The following is an 18,419-nucleotide window of genomic DNA, read 5'->3' on the forward strand; positions in this document are numbered from 1 at the left end:
TAAATTATCTATAACCCTTTAACTTTGAATTCTTAGGTACTTATAAATACACTGTTCATATCAAATTATATCTTATGAACTATTTACATTGGATGGGCAGTGCTAAAATACTCACTTTTGAAGACTTTAAATTATCAAATGTGGTTGTTTTTTGTTTTAATTTTTTGCAGAGACAAGTGTCTCACTATGTTGCAAACTCCTGGGCTCAAGTTATCCACCCGCCTTGGCCTCCCAAGGTGTTGGGATTATAGTTGTGAGCCACTGTTCCCAGCCAAATGTGGTCGTTAATCTATTAAGATATCAATTAAGATATCTATCTATTAAGATAACAATTTCTTAGTAACTTTAAGAAATAATTAAAATTTAGTTGTCAGAATTAAAACTACAACAGGGTATCACTGTACACCTTAATTAGAATGGCTAAAATGAGAAAAATTCTGGCAAAGATACATACCAACTTAAACCATCATATACTGTTAATAGGAATGCGGTGCACTTCCTTGGAAAACTTTCATAGTTTCTTAAAAGGCGAAATATACTATCCAGTGATCCAGTCAATTCACTTCTAGGTATTTACCCAAGAGAAATGAAAGCAGGGCTGGGCGTGGTGGCTCACCCCTGTTATCCCAACACTTTGGGAGGCCAAGCCAGAAGGATTGCTGGAGGCCAGGAATTCAAGACCAGCCTGGCAACATAGCCCAATCCTATCTCTATTGAAAAGAAGGAAAGAGATCATTTAAGAGTGGAAGCCTCAGAGGCCTTCAGGTCAGGTCTGTGTCCCGCTACTGCATGTACTGCATTACCTAGGGGTGTCAGCCTGCTTCCCTATCTGCAAATGAATAAAACAGTATCCATCCTAGAGTGAAAAAAAAAAAAGAAAAGAAGGAAAGAAAGAAATGAAAGCATATGTCCATACAGGTGTTCACAGCAGCTTTATTTGTAACAGCTGAAAATTGACAACGCAAATATCCAATGGATGATGAGATAAACACATTGTTATATAGCCATACAATGGAATAGTACTCAGTAATAAAAAGAAATGTGCTATGGATGCATGATATGTGCCCACCATTATAATATTATACACAGTATTTTTGTTGTCCTAAAAATCCTCTGTGCTCTCTCCGTTCATCCTCCTTTCTCCAAATCCCTGGCAGCCACTGATCTTTTTACTGTCTCCATAGTTTTACTTTTTCTAGAATGTTATATAGTTGGAATCATGTAGTATATAGTGTTTTCAGGTGGGCTTCTTGCATTTAGTTACATGCGCTTAAGTTTCTTCTGTGTCTTTCCATTTTTTGTTGTTGTTTTTTTTTTTTTGAGACGGAGTCTCACTCTGTCGCCCAGGCTGGAGTGCTGTGGCATGATCTCAGCTCACTGTAATCTCCATTTTCCATGTTCACGCCATTCTCCTGCCTCAGCCTCCCAAGTAGCTGGCACTACAGGCGCCCACCACCACGCCCGGCTAATTTTTTGTATTTTTAGTAGAGATGGTGTTTCACCGTTTTAGCCAGGATGGTCTTGATCTCCTGACCTCGTGATCCACCTGCCTCAGCCTCCCAAAGTGCTGGGATTACAGACGTGAGCCAGTGCACCTGGCCTCTTCTATGTCTTTTCATGGCTTGATAGCTCATTTCTTCTTAGTGCTGAATAATATTCCATTGTCTGGATGTAACACAATTTATATTCTCAGAATATATGAAGAACTCTTAATAAAAAGAGAAGGCTGGGGCCAGGTGCGGTGGCTGACGTCTGTAATCCCAGTACTTTGGGAAGCCAAGGGGGCCGGATCACGAGGTCAGGAGATCGAGACCATTCTGGCGAACACAGTGAAACCCCATCTCTACTAAAATACAAAAAAATTAGCCGGGCGTGGTGGTGGGCGCCTGTAGTCCCAGCTACTCGGGAGGCTGAGGCAGAAGAATGGCATGAACCCGGGAGGCAGAACTTGCAGTGAGCCAAGATTGCACCACTGCACTCCAGCCTGGGCGACACAGTGAGACTCCATCTCAAAAAAAAAAAAAAAAGAGAAGGCCAGGTGCGGTGGCTCACGCCCGTAATCCCAGCATTTTGGGAGGCTGAGGCAGGTGGATCACGAGGTTGAGAGTTCAAGACCAGCCTGGCCAACATGGTGAAACCCTGTCTCTACTAACAATACAAAAAAATTAGCCAGGTATGGTGGCAGGCGCCTGTAATCCCAGCTACTCGGGAGGCTGAGGTGGAGAATTGCTTGAATCTGGGAAGCAGAGGTTGCCCTGAGCCGAGATCGCACCACTGCACTCCAGCCTGGATGACAGAGCACGACTCAGTCTCAGGAAAAAAAAAAAATGTGAGATATCACTTTATACCCACAAGGTGGCCTTCATTTAAAAAAAAAAAAAACAGGTAAGACCAGGCACAGTGGCTCACACCTGTAATCCCAGCACTTTGGGAGGCAGAGGTGGGCAGATTACTTGAGGTCGGGAGTTCAAGACCAGCATGACCACGGAGAAACCCCATCTCTACTAAAAATACAAAATTAGCCAGGCGTGGTGGCACATGCCTGTAATCTCAAGGTACTCTGGAGGCTGAGGCAGGAGAATTGCTTGAACCCAGGAGGCAGAGGTTGCGGTGAGCTGAGATCACACCATTGCACTCCAGCCTGGGCAACAACAGCGAAACTCCATCTCCAAAAACAAAACAAAACAAAAAAACCCAAAAAAACAAATTAAAATAAGTGTTGGCAAGGATGTGAGTGACAAAATTTGAACTCTCATATGGTGTTGGTAGGAATGTAAAATGTTCAGCCACTATGGAAAACCATATGGCAGTTACTGAAAGGTTTGATGTGGAGTTACCATATGACTCAGCGATTTCATTCCTTAATAGTGAGAAATGAAACCATGTCCACATAAACACTTGTATGCAAATGTTCACAGCAGCATTATTAATTATATCCAAAAAGTGGTAATAAACCAAATGCCTATCAACTGATGAATTAATGTGATATAACCATACAGTGAAATACTATTCAGCAGTAGAAAGGAGTGAAATATTGATTTGTGCTACAACATAGATGAACTTGAAACGTGCTAAGTGGCAGAAGCTAGGCACAAAAATCACACGATTCCATTTTTATGAAATGCCCAGAATAGGTGAATCCCCATCTCTACTAAAAGTACAAAAATTAGCCAGGCTTGGTGGCACACGCCTGTAGTCCCAGCTACTCAGGAGGCTGAGGCAGGAGAATCACTTGAACCCGGGAGGTGGAGGTTGTAGTGAGCCGAGTTCACACCACCGCACTCCAGCCTAAGCAACAGAGTGAGACTCCATCTCAAAACAAAAAACAAAAAAAAAACATGTCCAGAATAGGCAAATCTGTAGTAGGCAGCAAATTAGCAGTCGTCTAGGGATATGGGCACACATGGGGAAATGGCAAGTGGCTGTTAATGGGCATGGGGTTTCTTTTTGGGTGATGAAAGTGTTCTAAAATCGATTATGGTGATCCTCAATTCTGTGAGCTTGCTAAAAACCATTGAATTACATATTTTAAATTGTGAGTTATGTGGTACATGGACTATCAAGCTGTTACTTAAAAAACGGACTGAGCCCTTTCCCCTGGCTGGCAGTGCGCAGGCCGGGCCGCATGATGCCTGGAGTTACTGTAAAAGATGTGAACCAGCAGGAGTTCGTCAGAGCTCTGGCAGCCTTCCTCAGAAAGTCTGGGAAGCTGAAAGTCCCCGAATGGGTGGACACCGTCAAGCTGGCCAAGCACAAAGAGCTTGCTCCCTACGATGAGAACTGGTTCTACACGCGAGCTGCTTCCACAGCGTGGCACCTGTACCCCTGGGCTGGCGCTGGGGTTGGCTCCATGACCAAGATCTATGGGGGATGTCAGAGAAGTGGCATCATGCCTGGCCACTTTAGCCGAGGCTCCAAGAGTGTGGCTCACCGGGTCCTCCAAGCCCTGGAGGGGCTAAAAATGGTGGAAAAGGACCAAGATGGGGGCCACAAACTGACACCTCAGGGACAGAGAGATCTGGACAGAATCGCTGGACAGGTGGCAGTTGCCAACAAGAAGCATTAGAACAAACCATGCTGGGTTAATAAATTGCCTCATTCGTTAAAAAAAAAAAAAAAACAGGCTGAGTGCAGTGGCTCACGCCTGTAATCCACTTTAGCAGGCTGAAATAGGGGGATCACTTTGAGGCCAGGAGTTTGAGACCTGCCTGGGCAACATAGTGAGGCCCCGTCTCTACAAAAATCTTTAAATATTAGAATAACTTTGGGAGGCCGAGGCGGGTGGATCACGAGGTCAAGAGATCGAGACCATCCTGGCTAACGTGGTGAAACCCCATCTCTACTAAAACTACAAAAATTAGCCAGGCGTGGTGGTGTGCACCTGTAGTCCCAGCTACTCGGGAGACTGAGGCAGGAGGATTGCTTGAAAATCCGCGAGGCGGAGGTTGCAGTGAGCGGAGATCGTGCCACTGCACTCCAGCCTGGTGACAGAGCGAGACTCCGTCTTAAAAAAAAAAAAATTCAGAGGTTGCAGTGAGCCAAGATCACGCCATTGCATTCCAGCCTGGGCCACAAGAGCAAAACTCCACCTCAAAAAAAAAAAAAAAAAAAAAAATTGGAGTAACTGGCATGTAGTATTCACTGTGTGTTAGCTCTGATGGTTGTGGTGGTGGTGACATTGGTGGCTGGGTGTGACTACTGGAAACATGCGGTATATATACTATTGTGAAGCATTCTGTTTTATAGGATCTCCTGTATCGAAGGTCTAGGTCACTAGTGGATTATGAAAATGCTAATAAAGCACTGGATAAAGCAAGAGCAAAAAATAAAGATGTTCTACAGGCCGAAACTTCCCAACAATTATGTTGTCAGAAATTTGAAAAAATATCTGAGTCTGCAAAACAAGGTACTGTTATGTTAACCTTTAATCACAAGATATGCTTTATGACTATTATGTAAATTAAATAATCCTAATTTCTTTTTCACAGAACTTATAGATTTTAAGACAAGAAGAGTTGCTGCATTCAGAAAAAATTTAGTGGAACTGGCAGAGTTAGAACTGAAGCATGCAAAGGTAGTGTTGTAATAAAGATTTAATAATTTAAGTTACATGTAATTTAGAAATGAATCAGTTATGACATTGATAATTCTTTAATGTCAGTTCTCATAGGGATACTGTGACAACTATTCCTGAACTGGAATTACATTTTCCAAGATTATTTCACTGCTTCAAAATAGTTGGTCTGGGTTTTTTGTTTTGTTTTGTTTTTTTGAGACAGAGTCTGGCGCTATTGCCCAGGCTGGAGTGCAGTGGCATGATCTCAGTTCACTGCAACCTCTGCTTCCCGGGTTCAAGCGATTCTCACGCCTCAGCCTCCTGAGTAGCTGGGATTACAGGTATGTGCCACCACACCTGGGTAATTTTTGTATTTTTAGTAGAGACAGGGTTTCACCATGTTGGCCAGGCTTATCTCGAAATCCCGTCCTCAAATGATCCTCCTACCTCAGCCTCCCAAAGTGCTGAGATTACAGACACGAGCCACCGTACCCGGCTAGTCTGGGGCTTTTTTGTTTTGTTTTGTTTTGAGACCTCCACAACCTCTGCTTCCCAGGTTCAAGCAACTCTTCTGCCTCAGCCTCCCGAGTAGCTAGGACTACAGGCGCGTGCCACCACACCCAGCCAATTTTTGTATTTTTAGTAGAGACAGTGTTTTCACCATGTTAGCCAGACTGGTCTCGAACTCCTGACATGAGGTGATACACCTGCCTCAGCCTCCCGTAGTGCTGAGATTACAGGCATCAGCCACCATGCCCGGCCAGGTTTTTTGAAAATGTATTTATTTAATTATGTTTTAGAGCTGGAATCTTGCTATGTTGTCCAGGATAGCATCAAACTCCTGGGCTCAGTTAATCCTCCTGCCTCAGCCTCCCGAGTAGCTGGGATTACAGGTGTATGCCACCATGCCTGGCCCTCTGGTCTTTTTTCACGTTAGTTGTTTACTTTGAATTAAGCCTCTTCTTGTAGTTAATAGAAAGTTTGGCCTAAACCTTAGAGTAATTTTAAGAATAGAGACTCTTAGAATTGAGAGGGATTTTAAAGATTATTTAATTAAAGCAAAAATAATATCTATAACGTCTCCAATGGTCAGCTCTGAAAGAATCTAATACCTAATATGGAAACCAGTATCATTTTTTGACTAGTTGTTTTTTAAAAAGTCTTTCTTAATAAAAACATTTAAAAATTAGGCTGGGTGTGGTGGCTCACGCCTGTAATCCCAACACTTTGGGAGGCCAAGATGGGTGGATTATCTGAGGTCAGGTGTTCAAGACCAGCCTGGCCAACATGGTGAAACCTCATCTCTACTAAAAATATAAAAATTAGCTGGGCGTGGTGGTGGGTGCCTGTAATCCCAGCTACTTGGGAGGCCGAGGCAGGACAGTTGATTAAACTCAGGAGGCGGAGGCTGCGTGAGCCAAGATTGCGCCACTGCAGTGCAGCCTGGATGCCAAAAAGAAAAATTTATTTAACATTTGCTATTTTTGTTTTTTGATTTCTTGGTCTAATAACCCTGTCAAAATGTTTTGATAAGTTTGACATTATTACTCTTACTGAGCCTGAGCTGGTTTCTAATGTTCATTGTTTTAATTTTTTTTTAAAGAGAGGCTGGGCACAGTGGCTCATGCCTTTAATCCCAGCCCTTGAGGTCAGGAGTTCGAGACTGCAAGCCAACATGGTGAAACCCTGTCCTCTACTAAAAATACAAAAATCAGCCAGGCGTGGTGGCTCACGCTTGTAATCCCGGCACTTTGGGAGGCCGAGGCGGGTGGATCACGAGGTCAGGAGATCGAGACCATCCTGGCTAACACGGTGAAACCCCATCTCTACTAAAAATACAAAAAATTAACCAGGCATGGTGGCGGGCGCCTGTGGTCCCAGCTACTCAGGAGGCTGAGGCAGGAGAATGGCGTGAACCCGGGAGGCGGAGCTTGCAGTGAGCCAAGATCGCGTCACTGCACTCCAGCCTGGGAGACAGAGTGAGACTCCGTCTCAAAATAAAAAAGAAAAAAAAAAATCAGCCGGGCATAGTGGTGCACGCCTGTAATCCCAGCTTCTCCGGAGGCTGAGGCGAGACGATCGCTCGAACCCGGGAGGCGGAGGTTGCTGTGAGCCAAGATTGCGCCACTGCACTCCAGCTTGGGCGACAGAGTGAGATTGTGTGTCTAAAAATAAAAACAAAGAGGTCATGAACTACCAAAAGTTTTGCTGTAGATCAGGGGTTGGTAAACTACAGCCCACCTGCTTTTGTAGTCTGTGAGCAGGGAATGGTGTTCCCATTTTTAAATGGTTGGGTTTTTTTTTTCTTTAAGGTAGAATATGTCAGCCGGGCGCGGTGGCTCACGCCTGTGATCCCAGCACTTTGGGAGGCCGAGGCGGGCAGATCACGAGGTCAGGAGATCGAGACCATCCTGGCTACCACGGTGAAACCCCATTTCTACTAAAAATACAAAAAATTAGCTGGGCGTGGTGGCAGGCACCTGTAGTCCCAGCTACTCAGGAGGCTGAGGCAGGAGAATGGCGTGAACCCAGGAGGCAGAGCTTGCAGTGAGCCGAGATCGCGCCACTGCAGTCCAGCCTGGGTGACAGAGCAAGACTCCTTCTCAAAAAAAAAAAAAAAAAAAGTCATGACATGTATTAAATGTATTAATTATGAAATTCAGATTTAAGTATCCATAAGTAAAATTTTATTGGAACGCAGCCAAGTTCATTCATTTATGCTTTGTGGCTGCTTTTACGTAGTAGCATAATGGAGTTGTTGAAACAGCCTAAAATACTTATTATTTAGCCTTTTACACAAAAAGTTTGCTGAGTCCTCTTATAGATTGATGTCAGTGTCCAGTTTCCAGATTCTATACTTTTTTTTTTTTTTTTGATACTTAGTTTCACTCTTTTTGCCCCAGGCTGGAGTGCAGTGGCGTGATCTCAGCTCACTGCAACCTCTGCCTCCCGGGTTCAAGCAATTCTCCTGCCTCAGCCTCTCGAATAGCTGGGACACAGGTGCGCACCACCACGCCCAGCTAATTTTTGTATTTTTAGTAGAGATAGGGTTTCACCATGTTGGCCAGGCGGGTCTCAAACTGCTGACCTCAGGTGATCCGCCTACCTTGGCTTCCCAAAGTGCTGGGATTGCAGGCGTGAACCACCGCGCCTGGCCAGATTCTATACTTTTTCAAGTTCTTTCTGACCTGAGTTCTCTGTATTTAAATTTCTGATAACTGTTCTATTAACAGTAGTACTCAACCAGAGGTGATTCTGCCCCCCAGAGGACATTTTGCAATATCTGGAGACATTTGTGGTTATCACAACTGGGTGTTCTATGGTTACTACCAGTACATGGTGGGCCAAGGATGCTGTTAAATATCCTACAGTGAAGGCTGGGTGCCATGGCTCACCCCTGTAATCCCAGCACTTTGGGAGGCCAAGGCGGGCAGATCATCTGAGGTCAGGGGTTCAAGACCAGCCTGGCCAACGTAGTGTAACCCCGTCTCTACTAAAAATATTAGCCAGCGTGGTGGCACGCGCCTGTAATCTCAGCTACTCAGCAGGCTGAGCCAGAAGGATCGCTTGAACGCCGGAGGCAGAGGTTGCACTGAGCCAAGATCATGCCACTGCACTTTAGTCTGGGTGACAAAGCAAGACTCTGTCTCAAAACAAAGGCCAGCGCAGTGGCTCACGCCTGTAATCACAGCACTGTGGGAGGCTGAGGTAGGCGGATCACCTGAGATCAGGAGTTCAAAACCAGCCTGGCCAACATGGCAAAACCCTGTCTCTACTAAAAATACAAAAATTAGCTGAGCATGGTGGCAGACACCTGTAATCCCAGCTACTGGGGAGGCTGACGCAGGAGAATTACTTGAACCCAGGAGGCGGAGGTTACAGTGACCTGAGATGGTGCCATTGCACTCCAGTCTGGGCAACAGAGTGATACTCCATCTCAGAAAAAAAAAAAGAAAAAAAGAAATTTACTGAAGAATCTGGTATGTAGAAAGTATTATTGTATGTGAAACAAATCATGTAATTTTATGTATTTAATCCTTTATGTGTATATAATGAATGGCTGTTTTAAAATTTCTAATATATCGATAAAGTCATATGACTTCTAACACTATATTTTTTTTTCTTTTTTTTTTTTTTGAGACACAGTCTCGCTCTTTGGCCCAGGGTGGAGTGCAGTGGCGCGATCTCTGCTCACTGCAAGCTCCGCCTCCCGGGTTCACGCCATTCTCCTGCCTCAGCATACCGAGTAGCTGGGACTACAGGTGCCAACCACCACGCCCGGCTAATTTTTTGTATTTTTTAGTAGAGATGGGGTTTCACTGTGTTAGCCAGGATGGTCTCGATCTCCTGACCTCGTGATCCACCCACCTCGGCCTCCCAGAGGGCTGGGATTACAGGCATGAGCCACCGCGCCCGGCTTCTAACACTATATTTTATGTTGTTTCTAACTGTATTTTCAGTAGGAGTCTTCTGAATTGTTTGAAATAAAATTTGTAATTTATTTTTTCTTCCTTTTTTAGGGTAATCTACAGTTGCTGCAGAACTGCCTGGCAGTGTTAAATGGAGACACATAAGCCACACTCCGCCTTCCTGTTAAAAAGGGCTGCCTTCCTTCAAATTTTATTTTTGTTTTCTTAATGATGTTAAGCATTTATGCTCACTGGAAACAAACAAAAAGCAGCTGAAAAAGTGCATCAACTCCTCTTTTTCTGAGAAACATGGAGCAGTGCACGCCCAGGCGATGCCAGTCTGTGTGCTGTGATGCCGCACTGTGTTCCCCACGACAGTGGTCCATCATCGTGCACTCGTCATACTCAGAAGTCCAAAGTTCATTCTTCTTTAAAGTAGCCTCTATAACTCTGTTTATTTTATAAATAGTATTCCTTATGGCTGCCAATCTTATTTACCTTTAAATAATTTCTGAAATTTAACCTTTTCAGAATGCATTGTTGAAACAAGATAAAGATTGCCTTTTTTGAATTTTTTAAATTTTGTTTTTAAAAGCATATACCACCATAGTTCATTCATGTATCCTGGTAAAGCATCTTAATCAGACTTATTTTTAATTACTGAATATTTCTTAGACGTTTTGGGACAGATTTTATGTAATCTTTATAAGTATGATTTCTGAAGAAAAGCAAATGCATTAGTATGTTTGCCTTAAACTTGTAGACTAAACCAATTATTGTAAAATAAACAGCGATAACAGTGATAGTTTTTAACTCTATGGTCATTGTATCACTCTGGAAAATGTGGAGTAGCTGTAATAAATCTACTCCTGTATTATGCTTTACAGTGCAGGTCTTAGTTTTTCTTTTTTCTCATTTCTTTTGAAATGGCATCTCGAACAAAGTCCACCAATCCCTTTACAAAAGAATGAACTGCTCCTCTGTGTGTACTTCATAGAAGGTGGAATCGGACAGAGGCAGGTTAGTGACAGTTATTCCTGAAATACAGGAGCAGAGTACAGTCTGTTGTGGTTTCCCGGATTCCGCGCCTAGCTCAGCCAATTAAGCATGAGCCATAGGCCATTGAGCCACTTAGTAGTTATGCGAGTGGATAGATTGGTATGTAGAGGGAAAGAGGTCTGCTGTAAAGAACAACACTTGTTTGTCTGTGGGGAAAGAAAAGCAGAATACTTGAGATGAAAGTTGGCATACAAATAGGATACTATCGCTAGAAGTTATATTACAAACATTATCGGCCTTTCTAATGTGAATGAACATTAGAAACATTATTGTCATTCCTAGTTTAAAGTTAAGGTTGCGTGGTTGGATTTTTCCACTATCTTTTTCTAATTTTTCTACCATTTGGAGACCGTAGGCATTTGGGCCTGTCACCCCTTGGATGGGTTCCTAGTTTGTTTACATTTTCCTGAACCCTCCTGAGCGCCCGTTCTTGGTCTAATCCCCAGTCGTGATGATTCCACACTTCCTCAGCCGCTTGTTGTCTTGCCTCATTCATGAGCTGGTCAGTGTTTCGTCTCTTTAACTGACATGTTCCCCGGTGCTGTTTGAACTGTTGAGTTTCCGTTGCTGGCTGAGTGCGTTTTGTCCTTCACGTAACCTTCACTGGTAAAAATAAGCCCATGTGATGTCCACCAGTGGATGAATGCTGGACCGAGAGCCCTAGCTTCTGGATCCAGGTCTAGGCCCTTCATCTGCTGCTCTGTGGCCCAGGGCAGGTTTGCTTGACCTCTGCCTCAGTTCTCTACTCTAAAGGACATACTGACCTACCTCACAGGGGTGTTGTGAGGATTAATAAATGTTGGTACTCTGCTTTGGAAATGTGAAAATGCTGTGTAAATGTTAAGAAATACTAAGTATAGGGCCAAAAGCTATACAGTGTTTCACTTAACCGTTTGCCATTCTGTATTTACCAAGGTGGTCTTTTCTGGGGAAGGAAGTAGAGTGGAAGGTGCATCCCTTGGCCCCTGGTTTACATTGTTAGAGTGCTTATTGTGGGAATGCACTCTAAAAAGTGGGCGTAGAATGAAAGCAGCCGTCCAGTGGTCCTCCCTTTTCTGTAGTTTCACTTTTCTTGCTTCAAGTTACAGCAGTCACCTGAAATCTGAAAATACTAAATGAAAAACTCCAGAAACAATTTATGTTTTAAATGTTGTGCTGTTCTGAGTAGCGTGATGAAATCTGTTGCCGTCCTACCTGGAACATTGAGTCATGCCTCTGTCCAGTGTGTCCATGCTGTATACACTGTCCACCCATCAACCAACCACTAAGTAGCTGTCTTGGTTGTCAGCATAACAGATCACAAGAAGATTGAGGTTGGGTGTGGTGGCTTACCCCTGTAATCCCAGCACTGTGGGGGTCCAAAGTGGGAAGATTGCTTGAGCCCAGGAGTTCAAGACCAGCCTGGGCAACTAAGCGAGATCCTATCTCTCAAAAAAATTTTAAAACAACTTTTTGGCTGGGCGTGGTGGCTCACGCCTGTGATCCCAGCACCTTGGGAGGCCGAGGCGGGCGGATCACGAGGTCAGGAGATCAAGACCGTCCTGGCTAACACGGTGAAACCCCGTCTCTACTAAAAAAACAAAAAATTAGCCGGGCGCGGTGGCGGGCACCTGTAGTCCCAGCTACTCGGGAGGCTGAGGCAGGAGGATGGCGTGAACCCAGGAGGTGGAGCTTGCAGTGAGCTGAGATTGCGCCACTGCACTCCAACCTGGACGACAGAGCGAGACTCCGGCTCAAAAAAAAAAAAAAAAAAAAAAAAAATTAGCTGGGCGTGGTGGCGGGTGCGTGTAATCCCAGCTACTCGGGAGGCTGAGGCAGGAGAATCACTTGAACCTGGGAGGCAGAGGCTGTAGTGAGCCAAGATCGCGCCATTGCATTCCAGCCTGGGCAACAAGAGCGAAACTCTGTCTCTAAATAAATAAAACAAAATAAAATAAAATAAAAAATGGCATGTAATATAAAAATGAGGGGAGAACGCTTTTAGGTAGGATTTAACTTTGGCTACAGGTAACTAAAACAATGAGCAGCTTAGACAGGACTTATTTTTCTCACCTACCCAGAATTTAAGGGGTAGCAGTTTGGGGCTGTTGGCCAGGCTATTCACCAGGCGGCCCCTCCTCCGTCTGCTCTACCATGCCAGGTGTAAGGTCTCCCGGCCATGATTGTTGCTTCCAGGTACCAAGGCGGCCGCTACACTCCAGGCCTGAGTCTGACTTCCAGGTAGAAAAAGGGGGTAGGGACAAAGACTTTCTTCAAAAAGTGGCTTGGCCTTTTTATTCTCCTGGAGATGCCCTTTCCGGGGACGTGTGTCTAACTGGCCAGAACTGTGTTGTATGATGAGGAAGTTGAGCTGTTTTAGCTGGGTGTGTTGATCCTGTGGACAAAATCAGGGTCTGTTAGTAAGACAGGAGTGGCCACTGCAGGATACCCTGCAAACAGCACAAAACGAGTCTGGACCTGAGAAACAGTAAAACTGACCTGTGATTAGAGGTTTAGTTTGTTGTTGTTGTTGTTGTTGTTTGTTTTTTATGTTTTTTTTGGTTTTTGTTTTGTTTTTTTGTTTTTTGTGACGGAGTCTCACTCTGTCGTCCAGGCTGGAGTGCAATGTCGCGATCTCGGCTCTTTACAACCTCCGCCTCCTGGGTTCAAGTTTTTCTCCCGCCTCAGCCTCCGGAGTAGCTGGCATTACAGGAACCCGCCATCATGCCCAGCTAATTTTTGTATTTTTTAGTAGAGACGGGGTTTCACCATGTTGGCCAGGCTGGTCTTGAACTCCTGACCTCAGGTTATCCGCCCGCCTTGGCCTCCCAAAGTGCTGGGATTACAGGCGTCAGCCACCGCGCCCGGCCCAGAATTTTTTTTTTTAAGTATTTTACATTAGAGGCCGGGTGCAGTGGCTCACACCTGTAATCCCAGCACTTTGGGAGGCCGAGGAGGGCAAATCACGAGGTCAGGAGATGGAGACCATCCTGGCCAATATGGTGAAACCCCCGTCTCTACTAAAAATACAAAAATTAGCCGGGTGTGGTGGTGTGCACCTGTAGTCCCAGCTACTTGGGAGGCTGAGGCGGGAGAATCACTTGAACCCGGGAGACGGAGGTTGCAATGAGCCGAGATCGCGCCACCGCTCTCCAGCCTGCTGACAGAGTGAGACGCCATCTCAAAAAAAAAAAAAAAAAAAAAAAAAAAAAAATATATATATATATATATATATGTATATGTATATGTATATAAAACATTAGAAGAAAATCAAATGAGTCCAGAGAGTTGGTTGTGGCCCTAGGACTTGTAACAGGACACGTAAACTCTGGGGCTGAGGCTGCCATTGTGGGGTGGCCTTTGGGGGTTCTATGCGCTATGCGCTGATGCTGAGCAAGCAAAGAGAAGCAAGAGTTTGGAGCAAACAGAGAGAAGCAGGGAGGCTTTCCGTGACCCCCTTGTCTAATATGTTAAGCCCTCAACCCCAGCGTTTTCTCTCCATGCCCTCTTCTCTATCCCTTGGTCCACGTTTTTCCCCCTTCTGCTTCGCATTATTGCTTGTCTGCTCACTGTCCGTCTCCCCGTTCCATTTCTCTATTGCTTCACGAAAAGACCACCCTCAAAACGTAAGGGCTTTGCAACAACAGTGATCATTCATTTGTATCCCAAGTCCGCAGTTTTGATGTTCTGCTCCCTGATGCCTAGGGTCTTGGCTGGGGACTGAAACTGTTTCCATGCATTTCTCTCCACAAAGCCTCGGGCTTCCTCACGACACGGCAGCCTGCGTAGTCAGCCTTCTTCCATGGCGGCGCAAACCTCCAAGACGATTCCGGTAGACCCAGATGGGAGCTGTAAGGATACCTCCGACCCAGCCTCGGGAGACCCTGGACATCACTTCTGCCACATGCCGTTGTGTAAGGTCGTCACTAAGGCCAAACCAGATCCAAGGAGAGGGGAATTGGACTCTACTTCTCAGTGGGAGAAGTAGTAAAGATAAGAAACTTCTCAGGCTACTGTCCAAAAAAATCGGCTGGGCGCGGTTGCTCACGCCTGTAACCCTAGCACGTTGGGAGGCCGAGGCGGGCGGATCACCTGAGGTCAGGAGTTCAAGACCAGCCTGGTCCACTAAAATACAAAAATTAGCCGGGCATGATGGCGGATGCCTGTAATCCCAGCTACTCGGGAGGCTGAGACGGGAGAATCGCTTGAACCCGGGAGACGGTGGTTGCAGTGAGCCGAGATCACGCCACTGCACTCCAGCCTGGGCGGCTGAGCGAGATTCCGTCTCAGACAAAAAAAAAAAAAAAAAAAAAAAAAAAAAATCGAGGACGACTCACCATCTAAGCATAAAACGAAGGTTGAACAGATTACATAGAATATCTCAGATCGTGTGAGTTGACTATAAAACATAACAGTGGCTGGACGTGGTGGTTCACGCCTGTAATCCCAACACTTTGAGAGGCTGAGGTGGGCAGATCACCTGAGGTCGGGAGTTCGAGACCAGCCTGACCAACATGGAGAAACCCCGTGTCTACTAAAAATACAAAATTAGCCGGGCGTGGTGGCGCATGCCTGTAATCCCAGCTACTCGGGAGGCTGAGGCAAGAGAATCGCTAGAACCCGGGAGGCGGAGGTTGCGGTGAGCCGAGATCGCGCCATTGCACTCCAGCCTGGACAACAAGAGCGAAACTCCGTCTCACATAAGAAGAAGAAGAAGAAGAAGAAGAATACAATAATAATAATAGTGTATTTACAGATTTTCCCAAGTGTTCAAAAATGGTTTGTTGTCCAGCGTTATACACTTAACTCGACCAGTGCACGGTTTGCATAGTGGACAACTTTGTACTTTGTCCTGATTTTTTTTTTTTCCCTCAAAGTAAGAGGCTTGATTCCCCCCCGACTCCACCCGGCCCCCCTCCTTTAGGTTTTCCTGGGTTTCGTCGCCGCGTATGTTAGTTACAGCCGTTTCTGACAGGCCTACCAGGGAAGATGCTCAAGGAAAACGATGTTCTGTCAAGCTGCTTGGGGAAATCTTAGTGCTTAATGTTTAACCGGGGGGAGGAGGCGAACCTCATAATAGTTGTGCCCTGTGGGGAAGACTTCTGTTGGGCTGGCGAGAAGAGAAGGGGCCGAAACTTGCTTTTTGCTGAAAGGAAGGTGAGCCCAAACCCGAGCCCTGCCCGGCCCAGACGCTAGATCCCTCGGGGACTGGGCGGTGGGGCCGCAAACTCTCTTTCGCTCGCTCGCTCGCTCGCTCTCGCTCTCTCTCCCCCTCTTTTCTTCCTTCTCTCTCTCTCTCTCTCTATCATCTCTCTGTCACTGTCTCTCTCTCTCTCTGTCTTCTCTCTCCCCTCTCTCCTGTCTCTCTCTCTCTCTCTTCTCTCTGTCACTGTCTTTCTGTCTCTCTCTTCTCTCTGTCACTGTCTCTCTCTCTCTCTCTCTCTGGCACACTCTCTCTCGTCCTCTCTGGGACCCTTTCAGGTCCCAGACTCCCGGCCGCGCGCCCACTTGCGCCCAACCAGCCCCGGAGACACCCAGGCCTGTCCCGCGCCGTCGGTAGGTCCCCGGTCCGGGAGCTGGAGAGACCAGAGCGCCGGGGACGACCCCAGCGAGGGCGTGGTGTATGCAGATGAGCACGGCGCGCGGAGGCTGCCGGTCACGCTCGGCCTGGGACCCCACGTCCCGCGCGCGATATCCGAGTGCTATCGGGGTGTCTTCCCCTAGCGGCAACGGTGGAGCGAGGGGGCTGGAGAGGGTGAGGGGGCTGGGGCCGCACGAGAGAAGTGACCGTGTGTTGAGAGTGTGGTGGGCGCGAGGGTACGAGAGGAAGCCGCACCAACACCTCATACTTACCTGGCAGGGGAGATACCATGATCACGAAGGTGGTTTTCCCAGGGCGAGGCTTATCCATTGCACTCCGGATGTGCTGACCCCTGCGATTTCCCCAAATGTGGGAAACTCGACTGCATAATTTGTGGTAGTGGGGGACTGCGTTCGCGCTTTCCCCTGGCTTTCGTAAGTTGAAAAGTAGCCGCTGTTCGGTCATTGACCGTATTACGGGTGTTTGGAACGCGAGCTGCTGAACGGCGGACAGTTTCATGTTTTCGCTTTTCCCTTATTGTGAGGGTGGGGGGGTGACTGTCGCTTTTTTTCCCCACCCCGTGGAGGATCCTTTAGCAACGAGCTAGTTATGCTGTTGGTTTATGTTCTCCGCGGTATTGTCGTGAAAACGCTGCGGTCTGGTGCGTTCTCCAGGCCGAAGGCGCGTTTTTCCTGCAAGTTTGGGGTGTGTAGAGAAAAAGCCAGAACTGTTTTCTTTTCCCTGGGGAAAATATCCCAGGGTCTCGTTAACCGCTGGCAGAAACGATAGAATATGTATGGGCAATTAATCCTGGTCCAGGGAAGTATCCGGCTCAGATACTTCCTAAACTTCTAGGTTTAGGAAGGACCTGTCGGGGTTGAGTTCCCCACCTGCTGGGCTTGTCGGCAGCAGGGTCTTCTGGAAGGACTAGAACGGACTCATCCCCCTCCCAGAGAAGCAGGCGTGTCATGCATGACAGTGAAGGCCGGACTACAGGACCCTCAAGAACAGGAGACTTTGGGTCCTCGCTAACGGCCTTGGGAGACCACGCAAGACTGGTCAGAAAAGCCAGGTAGAAAGGCTTTTCATGGGCCGGGCGCCGGTGGCTCACGCCTGTAATCCCAGCACTTTGAGAGGCCGAGGCGAGCGGATCACTTGAGGTCAGGAGTTCGAGATCAACCCGGGCAACGTGGTGAAACCCCCGTCTCTACTAAAAATACAAAAATTAGCCAGGCGTCGTGGCGCGTGCCTGTAATTCCACCTGCTCCAGAGGCTGAGGCATGAGAATTGCTTGAACCCGGGAGGCGGAGGTTGCACTGAGCCGAGATGGCACCCCGCACTCCAGCCTGGGCGACAGAGCAAGACTCCGTCTCAAAAAAAAAGAAAGAAAGAAAGAAAAAGGCTTTTCATGAATGCTTTTAGGAGAGTCTCCTGACAGCCTCTGTACATGTCCCCAGGAGGAAACAAGAGACTCTGATGTTCAGGGCCACCATCCTGACATGGACCTTTCCTCCAATTATAATGTTGCCATTTTGCTGTCTTAAGACCCTTATGTCCAAGCCTTCCCAGACCTCAGCACCCCCGGGATATGTGTAATAGAAGGGTAAATACAGGCCGGGCGCGGTGGCTCACGCCTGTAATCCCAGCGCTTTGGGAGGCCGAGGTGGGCGGATCACCTGAGGTCAGGAGTTCGAGACCAGCTTGACCAACGTGGTGAAATCCTGTCTCTACTAAAAATACAAAAATTAGCCGGGCATGGTGGTGTGTGTCTGTAATCCCAGCTACTCGGGAGGCTGAAGCAGGAGAATCGCTTGAACCCAGGAGGCGGAGAGGTTGCAGTGAGCTGAGATCGTGCCACTTGTACCACTCCAGCCAGCCTGGGCAACAGAGCGAGACTCTGTCTCAAAAAAAAAAAAAAAAAAAAAAGTAAATACAAAACTGGAAGAAGGAAAGAAAAATGTTGGCCGGGCACGGTGGCTCACGCCTGTAATCCTAGCGCTTTGGGAGGCCGAAGCGAGAGGATCACTTGAGCCCAGGAGTTGGAGACCAGCTTGGGCAACACAGCAAGAGACCTCGTCTCTAAATTAAAACAAACCAAACCAAAACAAAACAGAAGGCAGGAGGAGGCTGCAGTGAGCGGTGATGGTGCCACTGCACTCCCACCCGAGTGACAAGAGCCTGCCTCAAAAAAGAAAAAACAAAAACATGTGTCCCTGGTGCCATAAGGAAAAGAGACATTTCCCCTTCCTTTGAGGCGTGAGTCTCTGCTTTTTGAGACAAGGTCTCTCTCTTTCACCCAGCCTGGGGTGCAGTGGCGTTATCCTAGCTTACTCAC

The 18,419-nt window shown here is 46.8% G+C and overlaps 2 protein-coding genes and 1 non-coding gene across 4 annotated transcripts in view; all 3 read left to right on the forward strand.

Annotated features, from left to right (window-relative positions):
* The window catches only part of SNX6 (sorting nexin 6), a 69,224-nt gene extending 57,881 nt beyond the window's left edge, over window positions 1–11,343 (forward strand). For both annotated transcript variants that reach the window (XM_019009937.4, XM_055361310.2), the window contains 3 exons: window positions 4,747–4,906; window positions 4,989–5,074; window positions 9,577–11,343. In XM_019009937.4, the coding sequence (XP_018865482.1) occupies window positions 4,747–4,906; window positions 4,989–5,074; window positions 9,577–9,630 (300 nt within the window). In that variant the 3' untranslated portion in view covers window positions 9,631–11,343. The remainder of the gene's footprint in view (window positions 1–4,746; window positions 4,907–4,988; window positions 5,075–9,576) is intronic.
* On the forward strand, window positions 2,612–4,120 carry LOC101124919 (small ribosomal subunit protein eS19-like). The gene has a single exon (XM_055361311.2). It carries the CDS (start codon window positions 3,626–3,628, stop codon window positions 4,064–4,066), a length of 441 nt encoding a protein of 146 aa, XP_055217286.2. The 5' UTR covers window positions 2,612–3,625; the 3' UTR covers window positions 4,067–4,120.
* A 5,005-nt stretch (window positions 11,344–16,348) lies between the features above and the next one.
* LOC115930684 (U1 spliceosomal RNA) lies at window positions 16,349–16,512 on the forward strand. Its single transcript, XR_004067301.1, has one exon. It is a non-coding gene; the product is annotated as a U1 spliceosomal RNA (small nuclear RNA).
* Window positions 16,513–18,419: the final 1,907 nt, after the last annotated feature.

The sequence above is a fragment of the Gorilla gorilla genome, chromosome 15 (assembly GCF_029281585.2).
Source record: "Gorilla gorilla gorilla isolate KB3781 chromosome 15, NHGRI_mGorGor1-v2.1_pri, whole genome shotgun sequence".
Taxonomy (NCBI): Eukaryota; Metazoa; Chordata; class Mammalia; order Primates; family Hominidae; genus Gorilla; species Gorilla gorilla.